General features: G+C 49.4%; 1 protein-coding gene and 1 pseudogene across 1 annotated transcript; one reads left to right on the top strand and one right to left on the bottom strand.

Annotated features, from left to right (window-relative positions):
• Nucleotides 1-1,373: 1,373 nt before the first annotated feature.
• LOC142846826 (ADP-ribosylation factor-like protein 4A) lies at nt 1,374-2,249 on the bottom strand (annotated as a pseudogene).
• A 1,106-nt stretch (nt 2,250-3,355) lies between these two features.
• On the top strand, nt 3,356-15,542 carry Pin1 (peptidylprolyl cis/trans isomerase, NIMA-interacting 1). Its single transcript, XM_075966706.1, has 4 exons — nt 3,356-3,467; nt 7,521-7,739; nt 14,173-14,283; nt 15,037-15,542. The coding sequence occupies exons 1-4, from the start codon at nt 3,410-3,412 to the stop codon at nt 15,144-15,146; spliced, it is 498 nt and encodes a 165-aa protein (XP_075822821.1). The 5' UTR covers nt 3,356-3,409; the 3' UTR covers nt 15,147-15,542.
• Nucleotides 15,543-17,307: the final 1,765 nt, after the last annotated feature.

The following is a 17,307-nucleotide window of genomic DNA, read 5'->3' as shown; positions in this document are numbered from 1 at the left end:
CCAGTTTGGTGCTGGAGTCCCAGGGAAGTCCTAGAGAGCTGCCAGTTTCCAGTCTTTTGGGATGCCAAAGAAGTGGGCACCAACACCAGCAAAGAATCCTTTGCTTCAGGAACAGGGTAGATGGACTTGCCAGTGAAATAGCCATCAGACCTGTAGTGAATGCTCTTACCCACTCCTTGATCCATGCTTTCGTACCATAATTGCTACCTGCCTTGTGATTTGTTTTTCTCACCTAGTAAGTTTTTTTGTTGTTGTTTGTTTCTTATTGGCTAACACCCCTGATCCTAACCTGAAAGCTTTATATAGGAATAAGTTATTTGATCTTCACATCAGCAAGAGGTATTACCACTTATCTACACTTTGCAGTGGGAGGGCTGAATCGTTGAGAGTAAGCAAGTGGTAGAGTGAGGCTTTGAACCCACACACCACATCTTACCTTTAATGCCCTTTCATGAGTTCATGTCACTGAGTGTCATCCTTTTGAGGCCACCTAAGCATCTGCATTATTGAACTGGAATTGAACCTTCCCCCATTGGTGTCTTTGAAAATCATTAAGTATCCATGGCCAGTAAGATGAGTAAAGGCACTTGTACCAAGCCTGACAACTTTAGTTTGACCTCCAGGGCCCCATGGTGGAAGAAGAGAACAGATTGCCATAAATTGTCCTCTACACAGTTATCATGGCAGTCTTTCTTATAAATGTAATAGTTTTTTTTAAAGTAACCTTTTGGTTTTTAGAGACAGGGTTTCTATGTGTAGCCTTGGCTGTACTGAACTCCCTCTGTAGACCAGGCTGGCCTCGAGCTCAGAGATCCTAATGCCTCTGCCTGCCACCACTGGCATAAAGTAACATTTTAAAAATTTTATGCTTCACCTGCATGTATACATGAATGTGCACTATGTGCAGACCTGGTAAACTGAAAAAATCCCTCTTTTTTTTTTTGTTGTTGTTGTTTTTGAAAGCTCAGAGTCAGAAATTGGAATTTAACCTGAAGATCTGAAAAGTAAAACAGCTAGCCACTGGCTCGTACCTCTACCTCAGTCTGAAATGGCGATTCTGCCTCCCAAGAATCTCAGAATGAGACTGTCTGAGAGCTGTCTTTTTTTTGTTGTTGTTGTTGGGGTTTTTTTCACTCTTCAAAGTTTTATTTCACTAACTTCAGGTCAAATATTTCCACTCAATTGTTTTCTGGCCAATTACCAGCCTTTTTTGACTTCCCAAAATGGTAGTACCAAAAGATCTGTGGGTCGGGGAGAAGAGACCACTTTGAGAAGCATTGCATTTACTCATCTTTCCCAAGGCAACAAAGTCAGGTATCTGACTGTTCAACCAAACAAAGCTGTAATAGCATCTGGGAGGGCAAACAGACAAACTAGGCTCTCTTCAACTCGTCAGAACCAGCCCTAGGAAACCTTCCACACCCACACGAAGGACACGGCCACTCATCTCTTTTCTGTTGCCGCAACATTTTTCTTCTTTTAACTATCGTATCATGTAGTTTCTCAAGTCCTTCTTTTAGTCCGTCTCTTATGATTGCACAGGTGGGCTGCAGGTGCCAAGGGGCTGGCGAGCTCAGTTTCCCCATTGCTAACAATTTCTCAATTTCTGAGAGAGACAGCGAGTTCCTCGGGTCTCGCTTGTTAGCGACTATAAGCTCAGGGACCCCCCTGATTTTCTGATAGCCTAGTTATTTTATGAAGTCCCATTTTGGCTTCTTCCATTCGCTCCACATCTACAGAGTCCATCACGAACAGGGTGCCATCTGTGCATCGGGTATATGACTTCCACAGTGCCCTTAACTTCTCTTAACTACCTACGTCCCATAAGTGAAAAGTGACTGTCTTGGAATTGCCCACGGTTACCTTAATTTTCTCAGTGTTAAATCCTTTGGTAGGTACAGTATTTACAAACTCATTGAACTGCAGCCTATACAAAACTGTCGTCTTCCCAGCGCAGTCCAAACCCAGAATAACAATATGAAAAGACTGAAAGGAGGGCAGGCTGGACAGGATGGAAGTCTGGTCTGACAGTCCATTACCTATTTCCAGCTGCGAACGGCGTCCCAAACCGAACCAAACGTGTTCCTCTTAGTCCTTTTACAGTTTTGTTTCCTGGGTGATCAAGCTACGAGACTGCTCCTGGGCTGGAGTCGGGATCCCAACAGGGAACCATTGGCCCGCGTCTGTTGGCTGAGACCTCCGTGCAGCTCTATTTCCTCCCGTTTTACAATCCTTTCTAGTTCTGGCATTAAAGGCATGCATTGCCAGGTTTCTCTGGCAAACTAGTGTGGCTACTGGGATTAAAGGTGTGTGTTGTTGCGGCCTGGTCTGTAGCTGGCCATTGTGGCTGTTTTACTCTCTGCACTTCAGGCAAGTTTTATTTATTAAAATAAAATGAAATATCACTACAGGTTTTTCGAGACAGGGTTTCACTGTTTAGCTCTAGCTGCCCTGGAACTCACTTTGTAGACCAGGCTGGCCTCGAGTTTAGAGATCCGCCTGCCTCTGCCTCCCAAGTGCTCGGATTAAAGGCATGCACCATCACCTCCCAGCTTTGCTTTGTTTTGTTTCAGACAGGGTTTCTGTGTGTAACCTTGGCTGCCTTGGAACTCACTTTGTAGACCAGGCTGGCCTCGAACTCCTGAATGCTGGTTATGCACCACCACGTCAGTTTCCTCCATAAACTGTCAATTGACTTAAACTGGTCGTCCAAGCCGCCCACCCTCTTCCCTTTCCTCATCCTAGTGGCAGTGCTATCACCCAGCCAGGACTTAGGAAGGAGCCAGACGGAGAAGGAATAAGTTAAGTAGGTTCCAAAAAAAAGACTTGGAAAGTGGGTGAATAGACTAGTGAAATGGTTAGCTTTGCAAAATCGAAAAAGGACCACTTCGCTTTGGAGGAAACAGGTGGGAAGAGGGAGAACTGAAAAGCCAAATTTAGGCTTTGGGCACTTAGCTTCTCGTCACCAAGGCAACTGCATTGCTATGGCAACGGTAAAATACAGCAAATGCACCAGATACCGCCTTACCAGCGAGCCGCTTCCGCGCAGCGGCCGACCGACCTCCGTGAGCGGCTCAATAAGGCGGACTGGCTGTCGCAGAAGCCAATCAATAAGCTCTACTCTGTGGGCTAAGCCCACCAGGAAGGTTGACGCTTAAAGGGAGCCTGGGCGTCCAATGGACGTTGTTTCCAGATGGGCCAATCAGCAGTGATGTCCGGACGGGGGGCGGAGAGTACGTGCAGGGGCGGGCCAGGAAATCGCCGGTGAGTCCAATAAAATGCTAGAGCGCTTGAGGCGCCGCGGGGCCGTCCAATGGACGTCTCCACTGAACGAGCCAATCAGCAGCGGCGCAGGTTGGCGCGGGGTCAGAGCCGCGGAGGCGGAGCGGGCGCTGCGGCAGGAGGGAAGATGGCGGACGAGGAGAAGCTGCCGCCGGGCTGGGAGAAGCGCATGAGTCGCAGCTCAGGTACCTCTTGCGGGTCGGCCAGGGTGCGGGCCGGGGCCTCGCGAGATTGGAGAAATTGGGCTCGAGCTCACGGGGACAGGCGGGCCTCATCGCCGCCCTGCCTCGGGCGTGGAGGGCTGGACTCCTCCGCGGCGTAACGGGCCTGGAGAGCCAGAAACTGAGGCAGGAGGTGGGGGGTACGGGCACGCCCGGACCCTCGCTCACTGCTGGGCCCTGACGCCGCTAAGAGACGAGGCTGCACCTCGGGGCTCCATTGGGAGGAAGAGACCCCGACCCGGTACAGTGGGCGTGGGCCTCCCAGATCTGGGTTCTCGGGCAGCATCTGTGGCACGTGCCCGGTCATCTCTAGCGCGGGATCCTGTGACAGCGACGTTTTATAAACAGGCCGGTTCACCTCTGGGCCAGGCATGGTGCCAAGTGCTTTGAAAGAGTTCAGCTTCTTTCACAAGTCTGCACGTCGGTGTGGTTCCTTTCTCCCCTATCCCTCACCTCCCTCCCTCCATCTCTATCCCGCTCACCCCTCCCTCTCCCTTCCTCTCCTTTTCCTGGCTCATTCTCTCCCTTTCCCTTCTCCTCTCTCTCTGTCGTGCCCATCTTTCAAGGAAGGGATTACTCTCATTTTCCTAGTGGGGAAACGGAGGCCAGGACCCGGAAAGAACTCATCAGATGATGCTGTTCAGGGACTGGGAATGCCCTAGAATGCAGTGAGTGTCTGTCCCCAGAGTCCCCTTGCCAGTGTCAGCGGCAACGCCCAGAAGAGCGGCCGGCATCCCCGGTAGAGCCAGGGTCGCTGCTGCCTACAGAGCTCACTCATAATTCTTACTGAACATCAGGGTGCTGGACACTGAAGACATAGTTCTCTCTGAATTAACACTACTAGGTTTAGTGTTCTTACTTTCTTTTCCCCTTTTTGGTAGGGGGTTGGAGGTGAAAAGGCTGAATCTTACATGGACAGGTTGCTCCATCCTCCCGCTTCAGCCCCCCCCAAGTACTGGGATTACAGACATGCACCGCTTTGCCCAGTTTATTTATTGATATAGAATCTTTTCTAGTAAATATTAGTAGTAGTATATTTAGTGTATGTGCATGTGGCAATCAGACAATAGCTTGCAGGGGTCTCTCAGTTTCCACCATGAGAGTATCAGAGCTCAAACTCACATCTTTAGACTTGACTGAAAGCACATTTACCCTTGGGCCACTTTTTTTTTTTTAATTTGCCGCTCCCTCCCTCCCCTCTCTCTCTTTCTTTCTGTCTGTGTGTGTGAGAGAGAGAAAGAGAGAGAGAGAGAGAACTCTCAGACTAGTCCTGAACTTGCTGCCTATCCTAGGATGACCTTGAACCTCTGGTCTTCCTCAGCTCTGAGTGGGGATTACCTACACACAAAGATAGTCTCCTGCTGTGTAGTCCAAGTTAGCCTCCACTTCAAGATTCTTGTACTTCAGCCTCTCAAGCACTGGGCTACACTCGTGTGACACCGTGCCTCGCTCTGATGTCCTTATTCTCTTGCCCCAGATTTTCAGATGAGAAAGCTGAGGTTCAGGGAGATGGCCAATTACTAAAGTTTTAGTTGGATTTAGCCCTGCAGTCCATGCTCCTGTCCAGGCTGTTCATTCCTGGCCTGAGGTTGTAACCTCTAGCATAAACCCACTTCTAGGTGGGTGTGGTAGCACATAGCTGTATTTCCAGCACCTAAGAGGCAGAAGCGGGAGGGTGTCCAGTTCATAGTTAACCCCGGACTACATAGACTTTAAAAAAAAATGTGTTACTATGCTTGTGCTTGTCTCACCATGTGCATGAAGTACCCACAGAAGCCTGAAGAGGATGCTAGATGCCCTCAGACCAGCATTACAGACAGCAGTGAGCCTCCATGTGTGTGCTGGAAATCCAGCCCCTGTCCCCTACAAGAGCAGTTTATGCTCTTAAGAATCTCTTGAGCCGGGCTGGAGAGATGGCTCAGAGGTTAAGAGCATTGCCTGCTCTTCCAAAGGTCCTGAGTTCAATTCCCAGCAACCACATGGTGGCTCACAACCATCTGTAATGGGGTGTGGTGCCCTCTTCTGGCCTTCAGGCATACATACAGACAGCATATTGTATATATAATAAATAAATATTTAAAAAAAAAAAAGAATCTCTTGAGCCATTTCTCCAGCCCCCATAGTGAGGGGGCGTTTTTGTTTTACGACACAGGGTTTTTCTGTAGTTTTGGATCCTGTCCTGGAACTACCCCTTGTAGATCAGGTTGGCCTCGAAGTCACAGCGATCCGCCTGCCTCTGCCTCCCGGAGTGCTAGTATTAAAGTCATGTACCACCACCACTAAGCTACACAGCCTTTCTTGGTGCTTTAACCCAGAAAGATTCTAAGCCCTTGGAGTGACCCAGAATCTTGGTCCTTCCTTCAAGCTCCTGCCAGGACCCTCCCTTCTCTTCCTCCTTTCCCAGTTTTTTTTTGTTTGTTTGTTTGTTTGTTTTGGAGAAACCAGGTTTTTGTGTAGCCCTGGCTGTCCTGGAACTTACCCTATAGATCAGGCTGGTCTTAAACTCAAATCCACCTGCCTCTGCCTGGAATTAAAGGCGTGTGCCGCCACCGCCTGGCTAAAATTGTATAGCCCAGGCTAGTCTCAAGCTTGTGACCCTCCTGTCTCCGCCTCCTTCAGCAAATACAACCACAATCAACTCTCCTTCACTTTTATTTGTGTGTGTGTGTGTATTTTTTTTTTTTTTTTGAGACAGGGTTTTCTCCTTCAGATTTTTGTTGTTCTTGTTTTGGTTTTTCGAGACAGGGTTTCTTTGTAGCTTTGGAGCCTGTTCTGGAACTTGCCCTATGGACCAGGCTGGCCTTGAAATCTGCCTCTGGAGGGCTGGGATTAAAGGCGTGCCACACCACTGCCCAGCTCCTTCAGATTTTTTGAGACAGTCTTGCAGATTTACCCTGACTGACTTCAACAGCAGATATCCATCCATCCATCCTCCTGCCTTAGTCTCTCTACTTTTAGGCTTATAGTGTGCCCTACCAAACCAGGCTTTTCCCTTAAGTTTCTGATTTGTCCTCTACTTTTTGCTCCTCACTGTCACTTAGATGTCTCTTAGATGACATCAGGCCCCATAGTAATGCTGCTTTCTTGCTCTCCAATTTAGGCTACCAGGGTAGGAAGTGGTGGGCAGTGGTGGTGAACGACTTTAATCCCAGCAGGCAGGAGACAGGCAGGTAGGTCTCTGAGTTCAAGGCCAGTCTGGTGTACAGAGTGAGTTCTGGAACAGCTAAAGCTACACAGCGAATCCCTGTTTTGAAACCCTCCCTCCCCAAAAAAGATTTGAGCTTTGGAAGTCTCTACCTCTTGTTTATACACAAGGCATAGTGGTTGCTGCTGTGAGCGAGATAGAGGAGGTGATGCCTGGGTTTTGTTCGCAGTGAGTTGATGGATAGAAACAGTCATGTTCTTACCTTTTTGGTGAATGTGTGATACTGGAACTTGAAACTAGAACCTCACAGATGCCAGGCAAGCACTATATCTGAGCTGGAGCCCCAGGCCCACAGTATTTTGTTTGCTTATGTATTTTTGAAATTGGATCCCCTGTAGCCAAAGTTGCTCTCAAACTCTATAGCTGAGGATGCTCTTAAACTTTGATTTCATGTATTTTGTAGGATGGCATGTGCACATGTGGAGGTCAGAGGGCATCTTAAGGTGGTTGGGTTCTCCTTCTACAAAGCAAGTTCCTGAAGCTCAAACTCAGGTGGTCATACTCTGGCGAGCTCCTTTATCTGCTGAGCCATCATGCAAAACTGGCAGTTGTGGTTTTTTGTTGTTTTTTGTTTTGTTTTTTCTGATTTGCTGGTTTAGTGCCTGTCTCTCTCCACCTAGAGCATTAATACAGTCCTGTCTGAAACAAGTCCTGGTGGGTGGGGACCGTATCCTCCCATGCCTATAGCACAGGGTGGAACAGGAAATGGGTCTGCTAAAGAAAATACCTCCCAAGCCCGTCCTCATCCTGGCTTTCAGGATGGAGTCCTTCTCAACCCAGCCTCAGCTGAACTAGGTGCTACTCTCCCCCAGGTCGGGTATACTACTTCAATCACATCACCAATGCCAGCCAGTGGGAGCGGCCCAGTGGCGGCAGCAGTGTTGGAGGCAGTAGCAAGAATGGCCAGGGAGAGCCAGCCAGGGTGCGCTGCTCGCACTTGCTGGTGAAGCACAGCCAGTCTCGGAGGCCCTCATCCTGGCGGCAGGAAAAGATCACCAGGAGCAAGGAGGAGGCCCTGGAGCTGATCAATGGTGAGTGGGGGAGATGGGGACTTGTTGGGAGGTCTCAGTTAATTTTCCTGATCCTGTGACAATAACCCTGACGGAGGCCAGCAAGAGGGTTCAGCCAACACAGGCACTCGCTGCTAAACCTGAGGACCTGCATTCTGTTCCCAGAATTCCCGTGATGGAAGGAGAGAGCCTGCTCCTCGGAGTTGTTCTCTCACCTTTTAAGTTTAAAAAGAAAACAATACACAGTTTAGGGGAGAAAGGTTTGTTTCGACTCACATCAGTTCCAGGTCACAGTTCACAACAAAAAGTCATAGTGGCAAGAGTGGGTGCCATCATGGTGTCAGGAACAAAGAGCCATGTGCCTGTGCTGGTGTTCATTTGCATCCTCTGTCTTGGGTTGGGATCCCCTACCCGGGGGGTGGTCCTGCCAACAAATAAGATGGGTCCCTCGTATCAGTTAACATGATCGGGATAATTCCCCCAGGATCCACAGCAGCCCATCTTCCAGGTTATTCCAGTTCCTGCCAAACTGACAAGAAGTACTACCCATCATGGGGGCCTTGTAGAAGGGGGCCACCAAACCCTCCACCCAGTCCGCTCAGCTGTCACTTCTAGAGAAGTGCCTGCATTGTACTGGGGTTGTAGCTCAGTTGTTAGCATGCTACCTAGCTTGCAGGAAGCCCTGGCTTCAGTGTCTAGTACCCTGTGAATCCAGCATCTGTAATCTCAGCATAGAGATAGATAAAGGATCAGAAACTCAAGCTTGGTGATGTGATGGAAAGACACTTGCCAGTAAACCTGAGGGCCTGAATTCAGTTCCTGGGATCCACACAGTTGAAGAAGAGAACCACCTCCCTCAAGCTGTCCTCTGGCTTCAGTGAAAACACTGTCATGTGTGCAGAAATAAATACAATTTTTAAAAAGATTTATTTATTATGTATATAGAGTTCTGCCTGCATATATGCCTGCAGGCCAGAAGAGGGCACCAGATCTTACTGTAGATGGTTGTGAGCCACCGTGCAGTTGCTGAGAATTAAACTCAGGACCTCTGGAAGAGAAACCAGTGCTCTTAACCTCTAAGCCATCTCTCCAGCCCCTGCAATTTTATTTATTTATCTATCCATCTATCTATTTATTTATTTTGAGTTCTGGGTCCTACATAATGAGTTCAAGGCCAGCCTAGGCTACTTGAAGACCTTGAAAAGAAGTATCTACACGTGGGATGAACTCGGCCCACATAGGCCCCTCTCTCTTTTCTTTCTACTTGCCATTTGGAGTGACCAGGTCTAGAAAGCCAGCGTAGTGGCTGTGTCTGCTAAGCTCTGTGTTCTGGGAGACTCAGCCTCACTCAAGACTCAGTTTTCTCTTCTGTAAAATGAGTGAGTGTTAACCATTGTAGCAATGCAGTGATAGGAGGCAGTTTTGGTCATTAGAGAGGGGCCGGGGCGTCTGTGGGTAGGTCTGGTGAGCACAGCACTGGCTGGCTCTGCAGAGTGATAGTCAGTTTTGTCCCACAGGCAGAGGCTGGCCACTTTTCCTTTGTAATTTACAGCAAGGTTGGCAGACTTTGTTGTTGAATCATTCTTTGTTTTGTTTTGTTTTTTAACTGCCTATTTTTGATAAATATATGTATGTGTCTTTTGCCTGCTTGAACGTATGTGTACCTTGTGTGTGCCTGGTGTCAGAGGAGGCTAGAAAAAGCATTGCGTTCCCTAAAATTGGAAGTAGATTTGTGAGCTACCATGTGGTTGTTGGAAACTAAACCCAAGATTTTTTTAAAAATATTTATTTATTTATTTAGTATACAATATTCTGTCTGTGTGTATGTCTGCAGGCCAGAAGAGGGCACCAGACCTCTTTACAGATGGTTGTGAGCTACCATGTGGTTGCCGGGAATTGAACTCAGGACCTTTGGAAGAGCAGGCAATGCTCTTAACCACTGAGCCATCTCTCCAGCCCCTGAACCCAAGATTTTTGTAAGAGCAGCCAGTGCTCTTAACTTCTAAGCTATTTCTTCAGTCTGTGTGCGCGCACGTGTGTGTGTGTGTGTGTGTGTGCGCGCGCGCTTGCGCGTGCCTGCATGCGTGCATGCATGCTAGGTAGCTTAGATGACAAAAGTTTCTTTTCCAAGGTTCTAGAAAAGTGCATGCCTCATGCCTTTCCCCAAGATTGACTCTCACTAGCCACCACAGACCTATGCCTTCTCACCTTCCTCATCAGGTTCCTGATGAGATTGCTTTTCTTGTCTTGCAGACAGCTGCTTCTGTTGGTTGTGTCCTTTGGTGATCTTGGCTACTTTATGTTTGTTCTCCCTACCCCACCCCTTTACTGATAGAGCTTATACAGCTTAGGCTGACTTTTAAACTCCCCACGTAGCCAAGGGTAACCTTGAACTTCTGACCTGTCCACCTCTAGCTTCTAAGTACTAGGATTTTAGGTTTATGCCACCATTCCTAGTTTGGAGATTGAACCTGGGGCCTGGTGCAGGAAGGTGAGCACTCTGCCAACTGAGCTAAAACCTTAGCCTAACAGTGTCTCTTTTTATGAACAGGTGCTTATCATTTCAGGGCCCACCTTTGTAAACTCCTTATCTCCAAGGATAGTAATATCAGGAACCAGGACTTCTTCATTGTGAATATTGGGACATTAATTATCATGCAGCCTATAACAGAGCAATGAGCATTTATGTCTGTCAAGGACTTGTTCTGCATCAGCCTTGACTATGACAGTCACACATTCATCTCTCAGAATAACCTTCTGAAGTAAGAGTTCCCATTAACCCATTATTTTTTTTTCTTTTACACTCATTTATTTGTATGCATGCAAGCATGCCACTGCAGACATGTTGAGGTTAGAAGAAAACCTGCAGGAGTTGGTTCTCCTGTTCCACTGTGGGGGTCCTGAGGGTGGAGCTCAAATAGTCAGGGATGGCACAAGCACCTTTACCCACTGAACCATCTCCCTGGCTCCCCAATTTTCCAATTCATAGTACAGTCATTTTATGAGGCTCCCAGAAGCAGAATCAACCCTCCTTTTTGGCCATTGGATATTCATAAGGCTGGGCAACCACAGAATAGAATCAGATCCAGCTACTGGAATTAGAGCATGGCCTGACTCTCTTCTGAGCCTTAGACTGCTGAGCCCACACATGTCTGCAGAGATGGATATTCATCTGTTAGGCTTGCTGTCTAGGGGGCTCCTGAATGCCCTTTTCTTAGTCACTGTTCTGTTGCTGTGAAGAGACACCATGACCAAGGCAGCTCTTATAAAAGCAAGCATTTAATTGGGGGCTTACTTACCATTTCAGAGGTTAGTCCATTATCGTCATAGCAGGGAGCATGGTGGCACAATTGGCACTGGAGAAGTAGCTGAGAACTTTATTTACATCCTGATCCACAGGCAGGCAGAGAGAGAGAGAGAAACACTGGGCCTGGTGTGGACTTTTGAAACCTCAGAGTCCACCCCTTGCAATACACTTTCTCCAAGGCCACACCCCTAATCCTTTTAATCCTTTCAAACATTTTCACTCTTTGGTGATTAGGCATTCAAATATATGAGCCTATGGGGGTTTTCATATTCAAACCACCACAATCCCAAAGCAAGTAGAGGGCCCTATTCCAGTGTGGGAGCTCTGGAGAGGCTGCTCCCAAAGGGAGAATTCTCCCCCAGAGTCCTGGCTGGGGTGCTGTTCCGTCCTGCCTCCCAGTGAGGCTGGGATTTGTCCTGGAGGAAGCCCAGGAAGTCTGGCCTCAGCTCTTGAGTACAGAGGTCCAGGTGACAAAAAGCAAGAGATGGCAGTGTCTCTAGAATAGTGATAGGTCCCTATCTTCTTCCTCGTGGCTAGTTTTTACTTCACTTATTCATGAATTCCTTAGCCTCCAGGAACTCCTGTCTAGTGCACAGGTACAGGGGTAGGGAGCATTGGTAAACAAGGAAACCTGGCTAAATTTTTTTTGTGACAGTATCTCATTATGTAGCCCAGGTTGCCTCAGTGTCCTGAGTGCCAGGATTCATAGGCATGCACCATCCAGCCCAGTGCTTTCATTATTAAACAGCTGTAACTTGACAATGAGTAAGAAACTATAGCTGGTGGGGAGGGGACAGCTGGAGAGATAACTCAGCTGACTACTCTTCCAGAGGACTGGGTTCAATTCCCAGCACCCATAAAATTATCTATCAACTGTCTATAACTCCAAAGATCTGACACTCTCACATAGGGATACATGGAGGCAAAGCACCAAATGTTAATAAAATAAAAATAAATTTAAAAAAAGAAAGAAATGGGCTGGAGAGATGGCTCAGAGGTTGGGAGCACTGACTGCTCTTCTAGAGGTTCCTGAGTTCAATTCCCGGCAATCACATGGTGGCTCACAGCCATCTGTAGTGAGATCTGGTGCCCTCTTCTGGCCAGCAAGCATACAGACAGACAGAACACTGTATACATAAAAAATAAATAAATCTTGAAAGGAAGGAAGGAAGAAAGATAGAAAGGAAAGAAAGAAACCCTATCATATCTGGCCATGGCTACATCTATGTGGGCAGATTTGGGATATATCCTTTGTTCTCCAGAGAAGAACATGGGGAGTCCAGTGCTGTGAAGGTGGGCCTGGGAATACAGCCAGGCATCCAGGGAGAGTAGAAACAGGACTTTAATACGTGAGAGTCACTGATATGACTCATTCTGTACAAGGGGACTCTTAATACCATGTCTTCCAGATAGATGTCACCATGATATGCAGGTCAAACCGCATGGCCTTGTGTGCCTCTGATAGGCAGTGTTTTGTGGTGACAACTACTTCTGACCAAGGCAGCAAGTATAGGCAGAACAGAGGGGAACTGGGGAGCCCCTGATAGTCAGGTGTACCCTGGCAGTATGCAGACCAAGCACCAGAGTAGCTGCCTTGCAATGCATTCAGATAGGGGTGCCGTCTGGGCTCTCAGTCATACTGCCTGCCCTGTGTGCCAAGCATTGACCCTACAGAAACCTGAGGCCCAGAGCCCTTGGGAAGTGGTTGGGTTTCTAGGCTTCAAGATAATGGTTGTAGCAGTAGTAGCTGTCAGACAGGCACCATTGGGACCTTCAGTGGTGTGCACACTGGGCTGCTCACAGGTATTCAGAAACCTTTTGAAGATCAGGCAGGAAGAATGGGTAAGTGGAAGTCTAGAGCAGCTGTGTCAGGCCACCTGACATGCAAAGAGCTCATTGTGGAGTCTATTGTGACAATGCTTGCTTATGACCCCAACACTCCAGAAGCTGAGGGTTCAGGGAGAGCCCAGGCTGCATAGGAGGCTCTATCTCAGAAATAAAAGGACAGGGTTCCCTGGGGAGTCTCTGCCAGGCCAGCTGGGAAAGCTTTGGGGGCTGCTCAGGTCAGAGTGGCTACCCTGGGCATCTGTCTGTGTGGTGGCTGCAGGTTGGGCAGGAGTAGGGGACAGAGGATCTTGTGTGTCACAGGCTTTTTGGTCCACCTCAGGCACTGCCTGGATTGAGGTGCCTGGCAGCTCCCCACCTAGCAAGTGTCTGTGTGTGCTTAACATAATCTCCCATGCACCCGCATGCATGTGCGCTCAGCTCCTGAGACATGCGTCATACAGACATGGTGTCGCACTGCCCTGAGCCTCAGTCCTTTACATATTGTTGTTGTTTGTTATTTTGTTTTGATGGTTGGCAAGTGTGTTTGAAGGTTAGAAGACAACTTACAGGAGTTGGTTCTTCTTTCCACCATTGTGGACTCCGGAGATGGAACTCAGGCAGCCTTTATGACATGTGACTTTGTTGTTATTTTGAGACTGCTTCAGTCACCATTCACCTTCTCCATAGCCCTGACCTCCTGACCCTGCAGGATAGTCACGGCCTAGTGGAGATGCTTTAATGCTTCCTGGGCTCTGCCAGTTGTGGCGCCTGTTGTGTGGCTTGCCTGTGGAACAGTTGTGTGGACTCTCACACACTGCCCTTACAGCCTCACCTCAGGGTATCTTCTGTGCCTCTCGTGTTGCATGGGTAGGGACTCCTGATGCCCACCGCTGAAGATGCCACCAGCTTCTGTGCAGAGCTTGGCTGCATACTCCTGCGGTCTCCAGAGCCTTGAGACCGACTGCCCGGGGGTGGGCAGTCATTCGCTGTGAGGTTCCAACTCTGTTTTTGTCCAGGGCTGAGAAGAGGTCACTGAGTGTGTGTGGGTGCTTCTATTCTTGTACATCTATGGGTGTCTAGCCCACCTACCTATAAGGTTATAGTATGACCACCTGTGCATGGGGATGACTGACAGGTTTGCACCCTGGGGACATGTCGTGCATGTGGGAAGACTGTCTTCATGGGTGCACATGATAAGGACACAGGCTTGGTTGCTTGGACATGATGGGGTGGGAATTGTTATTGGAGGGCAGTAGCATATCTTTATATGCACTGGCCCAGCTCCTAGGAGTAGCTTGCTCTCCCCTTGTGCCCCTGCAGGCTACATCCAGAAGATTAAGTCAGGAGAAGAAGATTTTGAATCTCTGGCCTCACAGTTCAGCGACTGCAGCTCTGCCAAAGCCAGGGGAGACCTTGGTGCCTTCAGCAGAGGTGGGCAAGAACCACACCCAGTCCCTTCCCTATGATGTTTGGGGTGGTTGAGCCCACGAAGGAAGGGAGACCCTACTCTGCCTTCATGGTCCACCAGGTGGCAGCACAGCCCTCAGATTTCCTGGCCCGTGTTTCTTGTGCTGCAAAAGGAATGTAAAACCTTCTCCCTGGTATCTTCCCTCCAAGATCATTGTCCCTTCCTAGGCCCATCAAGGTGACTCTGTTCTGTCGTTGGCATCTACTGGCAGAGCTATAGGACGGGACCCCTGAGAACTCCTCTTCTCACCCAGAATCCTGTTTTCCCCTTTGGCAGGTGTGGAAAATGGGCAAGGTCAGGTCCAGATAGGCAGCCCAGAGCTCAGGCTTGTGTGCCAAGGGCAGAGGGAATCAGGATCTCTCCCTCCTCACTTCTCTCCTTCATCTCATTTGCATGGGCTGGGAATGTGAGGTGTTGGGCACCTGCCTGGGAGAGGGAGCTTAGTGAAGCCCTCTGCTGTCAGCCCAAGCTACCTGAAAGGACAGACTGTGTTCAGCTGGAAGCCAGAGTTCATCATGCAGTGTGTCTAAGAGCACAGCACGGCTCTGCCTGCCATCCCTCATGCTGTCCTTGGGCTTCCCAGAGCCACAGCTCAGCACTGCACAGCGACAGGGCCATAAACCCTGTGATGAATGTGCTGAGACTAGGTGCAGGCAGGAGCCCCATCTGTCATGCAGCCCGTGCCTGACCCCCACTGCCTCTGCTGTTTCTCACAGGTCAGATGCAGAAACCGTTTGAGGATGCATCATTTGCTCTACGGACAGGGGAGATGAGTGGGCCAGTGTTCACAGATTCCGGCATCCATATCATCCTGCGCACAGAATGAGGGCAGGCGCCTGGCCAGCCAGCCCATGGACGCCCTTCCTGCTACTGTCACACAGTATTTATTGTTCCTGAAATGGCTGGGAGAGGGGCTCTAGATAGTAACTCTGAGCTCCCTACTTCCTGTTTGACCCCATTTGGGGCTGTCCTAGCCAGGCTTCTTCTGAAGGAATCAACTTCAGAAGGGCAGTGGGGGTATGGAAGCCCCAGGCTCAGGGGGTCAAAGGTGACCTGACACCCAGGTCTCAGAGGCAGGCAGGAGGGCCTTGTTTCTTGTTAGTTTTATGCTCTGTTCCTCTGTTCAGTTGCAAAAAGCAGACGCTGCACACCTGGCGATGCAGCACCTCAGCCTTGGGTGTGATGCAGCGCCCATGCACCTCCATTAAATCTGGAACCACTGGCTGGTGGTCTTGTATCTCATTACCTTCGCGGTGAGATGTGAGGCCCTGTCTCAAGAAGGGAACTGTCATTCACCATGCCCCAAGCTCAGGTGTCCAAACTGTTTTCCAGTCCTAAGAAGCTACCTTTTCCAGGGCCTGGGGGTGATGGCAAGAATTTTTCCCACTAGATAGACTTCCAGGGCAGCAAGATACCTCTGGGCCTCACCAGTCCAGACCCAGTTATGCCAGCTCCCCTGGAGACTGTTCAAGGATCACAGACCACCCTTGCACACCCCACTTCCATCTGGTAGATCTGGAGAGATCCTGGGGCAACCTGGCTCAACACCTGCCTTGGCACACCCCATCCCCAGCACACACAGAGATTGCCTACTGGTGAGAACATATTGCATCCAGCATCTGCCACCCACTTCTGGCTGGTTATTCCTGGGTTCAGCCACCAGACCTAGCACCCTCCAGATGCTGTTGCCATGGCAACAGAGGCCCCTTCGACTGGAGTAAAGGGGGGCTTTGTCAGTTCCCAGAAGAACAGGGATCCTGGTAGAGGGAACTGGGGAGTGGATGTTGCTTTGAGTGGCAGCTGGGAGAAGAAGGAACGGGCTCCCCCACCTTGGCTATGGGGCCCATGTCTCCTAAGACTGCCCCTGAGCCTAGCTTGGCCTGAGGGCTCAGAATTCAATAAGGTTTCTGTCTAACCTACAAGTGATGGGGCCAGCCTGGTTGGTGGGGGTGGCTGCAACCAGTAAGGCTTGGAGACCAAAGCAATATTAAGCCTGGACCCCAAGGGAGCCCTCCCTCCCCACAGGCCTGAGTCTTCTGAAGTCACCTGAGCTCCCATCTGGCTGCTTTCTACAGCAGTCGCTCTTTGCCAGCTGCCTGCTGGAGCATTTGTCATTAGGAAGGTTTAATGAGTTTCTTCCCAGCTCAGGCAGGCACCTCCAGCAAAACGTTCTCCTGTGGGCCAGTGGGTTCTCAAGGCAGTCACAGCTTTACTGTCTTGTAACAGTTGGGTGGGCTCAGGAGGCAGTGGAACCCCTCCAAGTATGATGGTGCCTTTGTGGGGGAGGAGAGGACCCCTATCCCGGCTTGGAATATCAAGAGCTCTGGAAGGATCTCGCCAAGTCTGCTGCCACATCTGAACCACTACCTGTGAGAAGCAGGCATTACCACAGTGGTAATTTGTGCATCCCGTATATGGCCATGTGACTTGGTATCTGTGTTCTCTATGACCCTGACCCTCCATGTGGGGTCTGTCCTTTTGGACCCCAGCCAACCCCTTCCCTTGTCTCTGTATAGTGGTGAAAACCCAAGACTGAACATGGCTGTTAGACAAATGTGCCCCGGGAGCCCACTCAGTGTCCCCACATGTATTATTAACTACCTGTGGTTTTCCTCACCTGCTCCAAGTTCCCACCCAGGCCTGCTAGGGAACTGGCAATAAATCCTGGGCCTTTAGGATGACAACAGTTAGCACCCCTCCTTCCCTCTCTCCCCTCTCCCCACCCCCTATTGGGATTGAAACTTGTCTTTGTGCAGACTCCACTGCTCATTCTTTTTTTTTTATTTTTTTAAAATTTATTTATTTATTAAAGATTTCTGTCTCTTCCCCACCACCGCCTCCCATTACCCTCCCCCTCCCCCAGCCACGTCCCCCTCCCTCATCAGCCCAAAGAGCGATCAGGGTTCCCTGCCCTGTGGGAAGTCCAAGGACCACCCACCTCCATCCAGGTCTAGTAAGGTGTCCACTGCTCATTCTTAATGGGCTCT

The sequence above is a fragment of the Microtus pennsylvanicus genome, chromosome 3 (genome assembly GCF_037038515.1).
Source record: "Microtus pennsylvanicus isolate mMicPen1 chromosome 3, mMicPen1.hap1, whole genome shotgun sequence".
In the NCBI taxonomy this organism is placed as follows: Eukaryota; Metazoa; Chordata; class Mammalia; order Rodentia; family Cricetidae; genus Microtus; species Microtus pennsylvanicus.
This window is presented reverse-complemented; position numbering and strand designations above follow the sequence as displayed.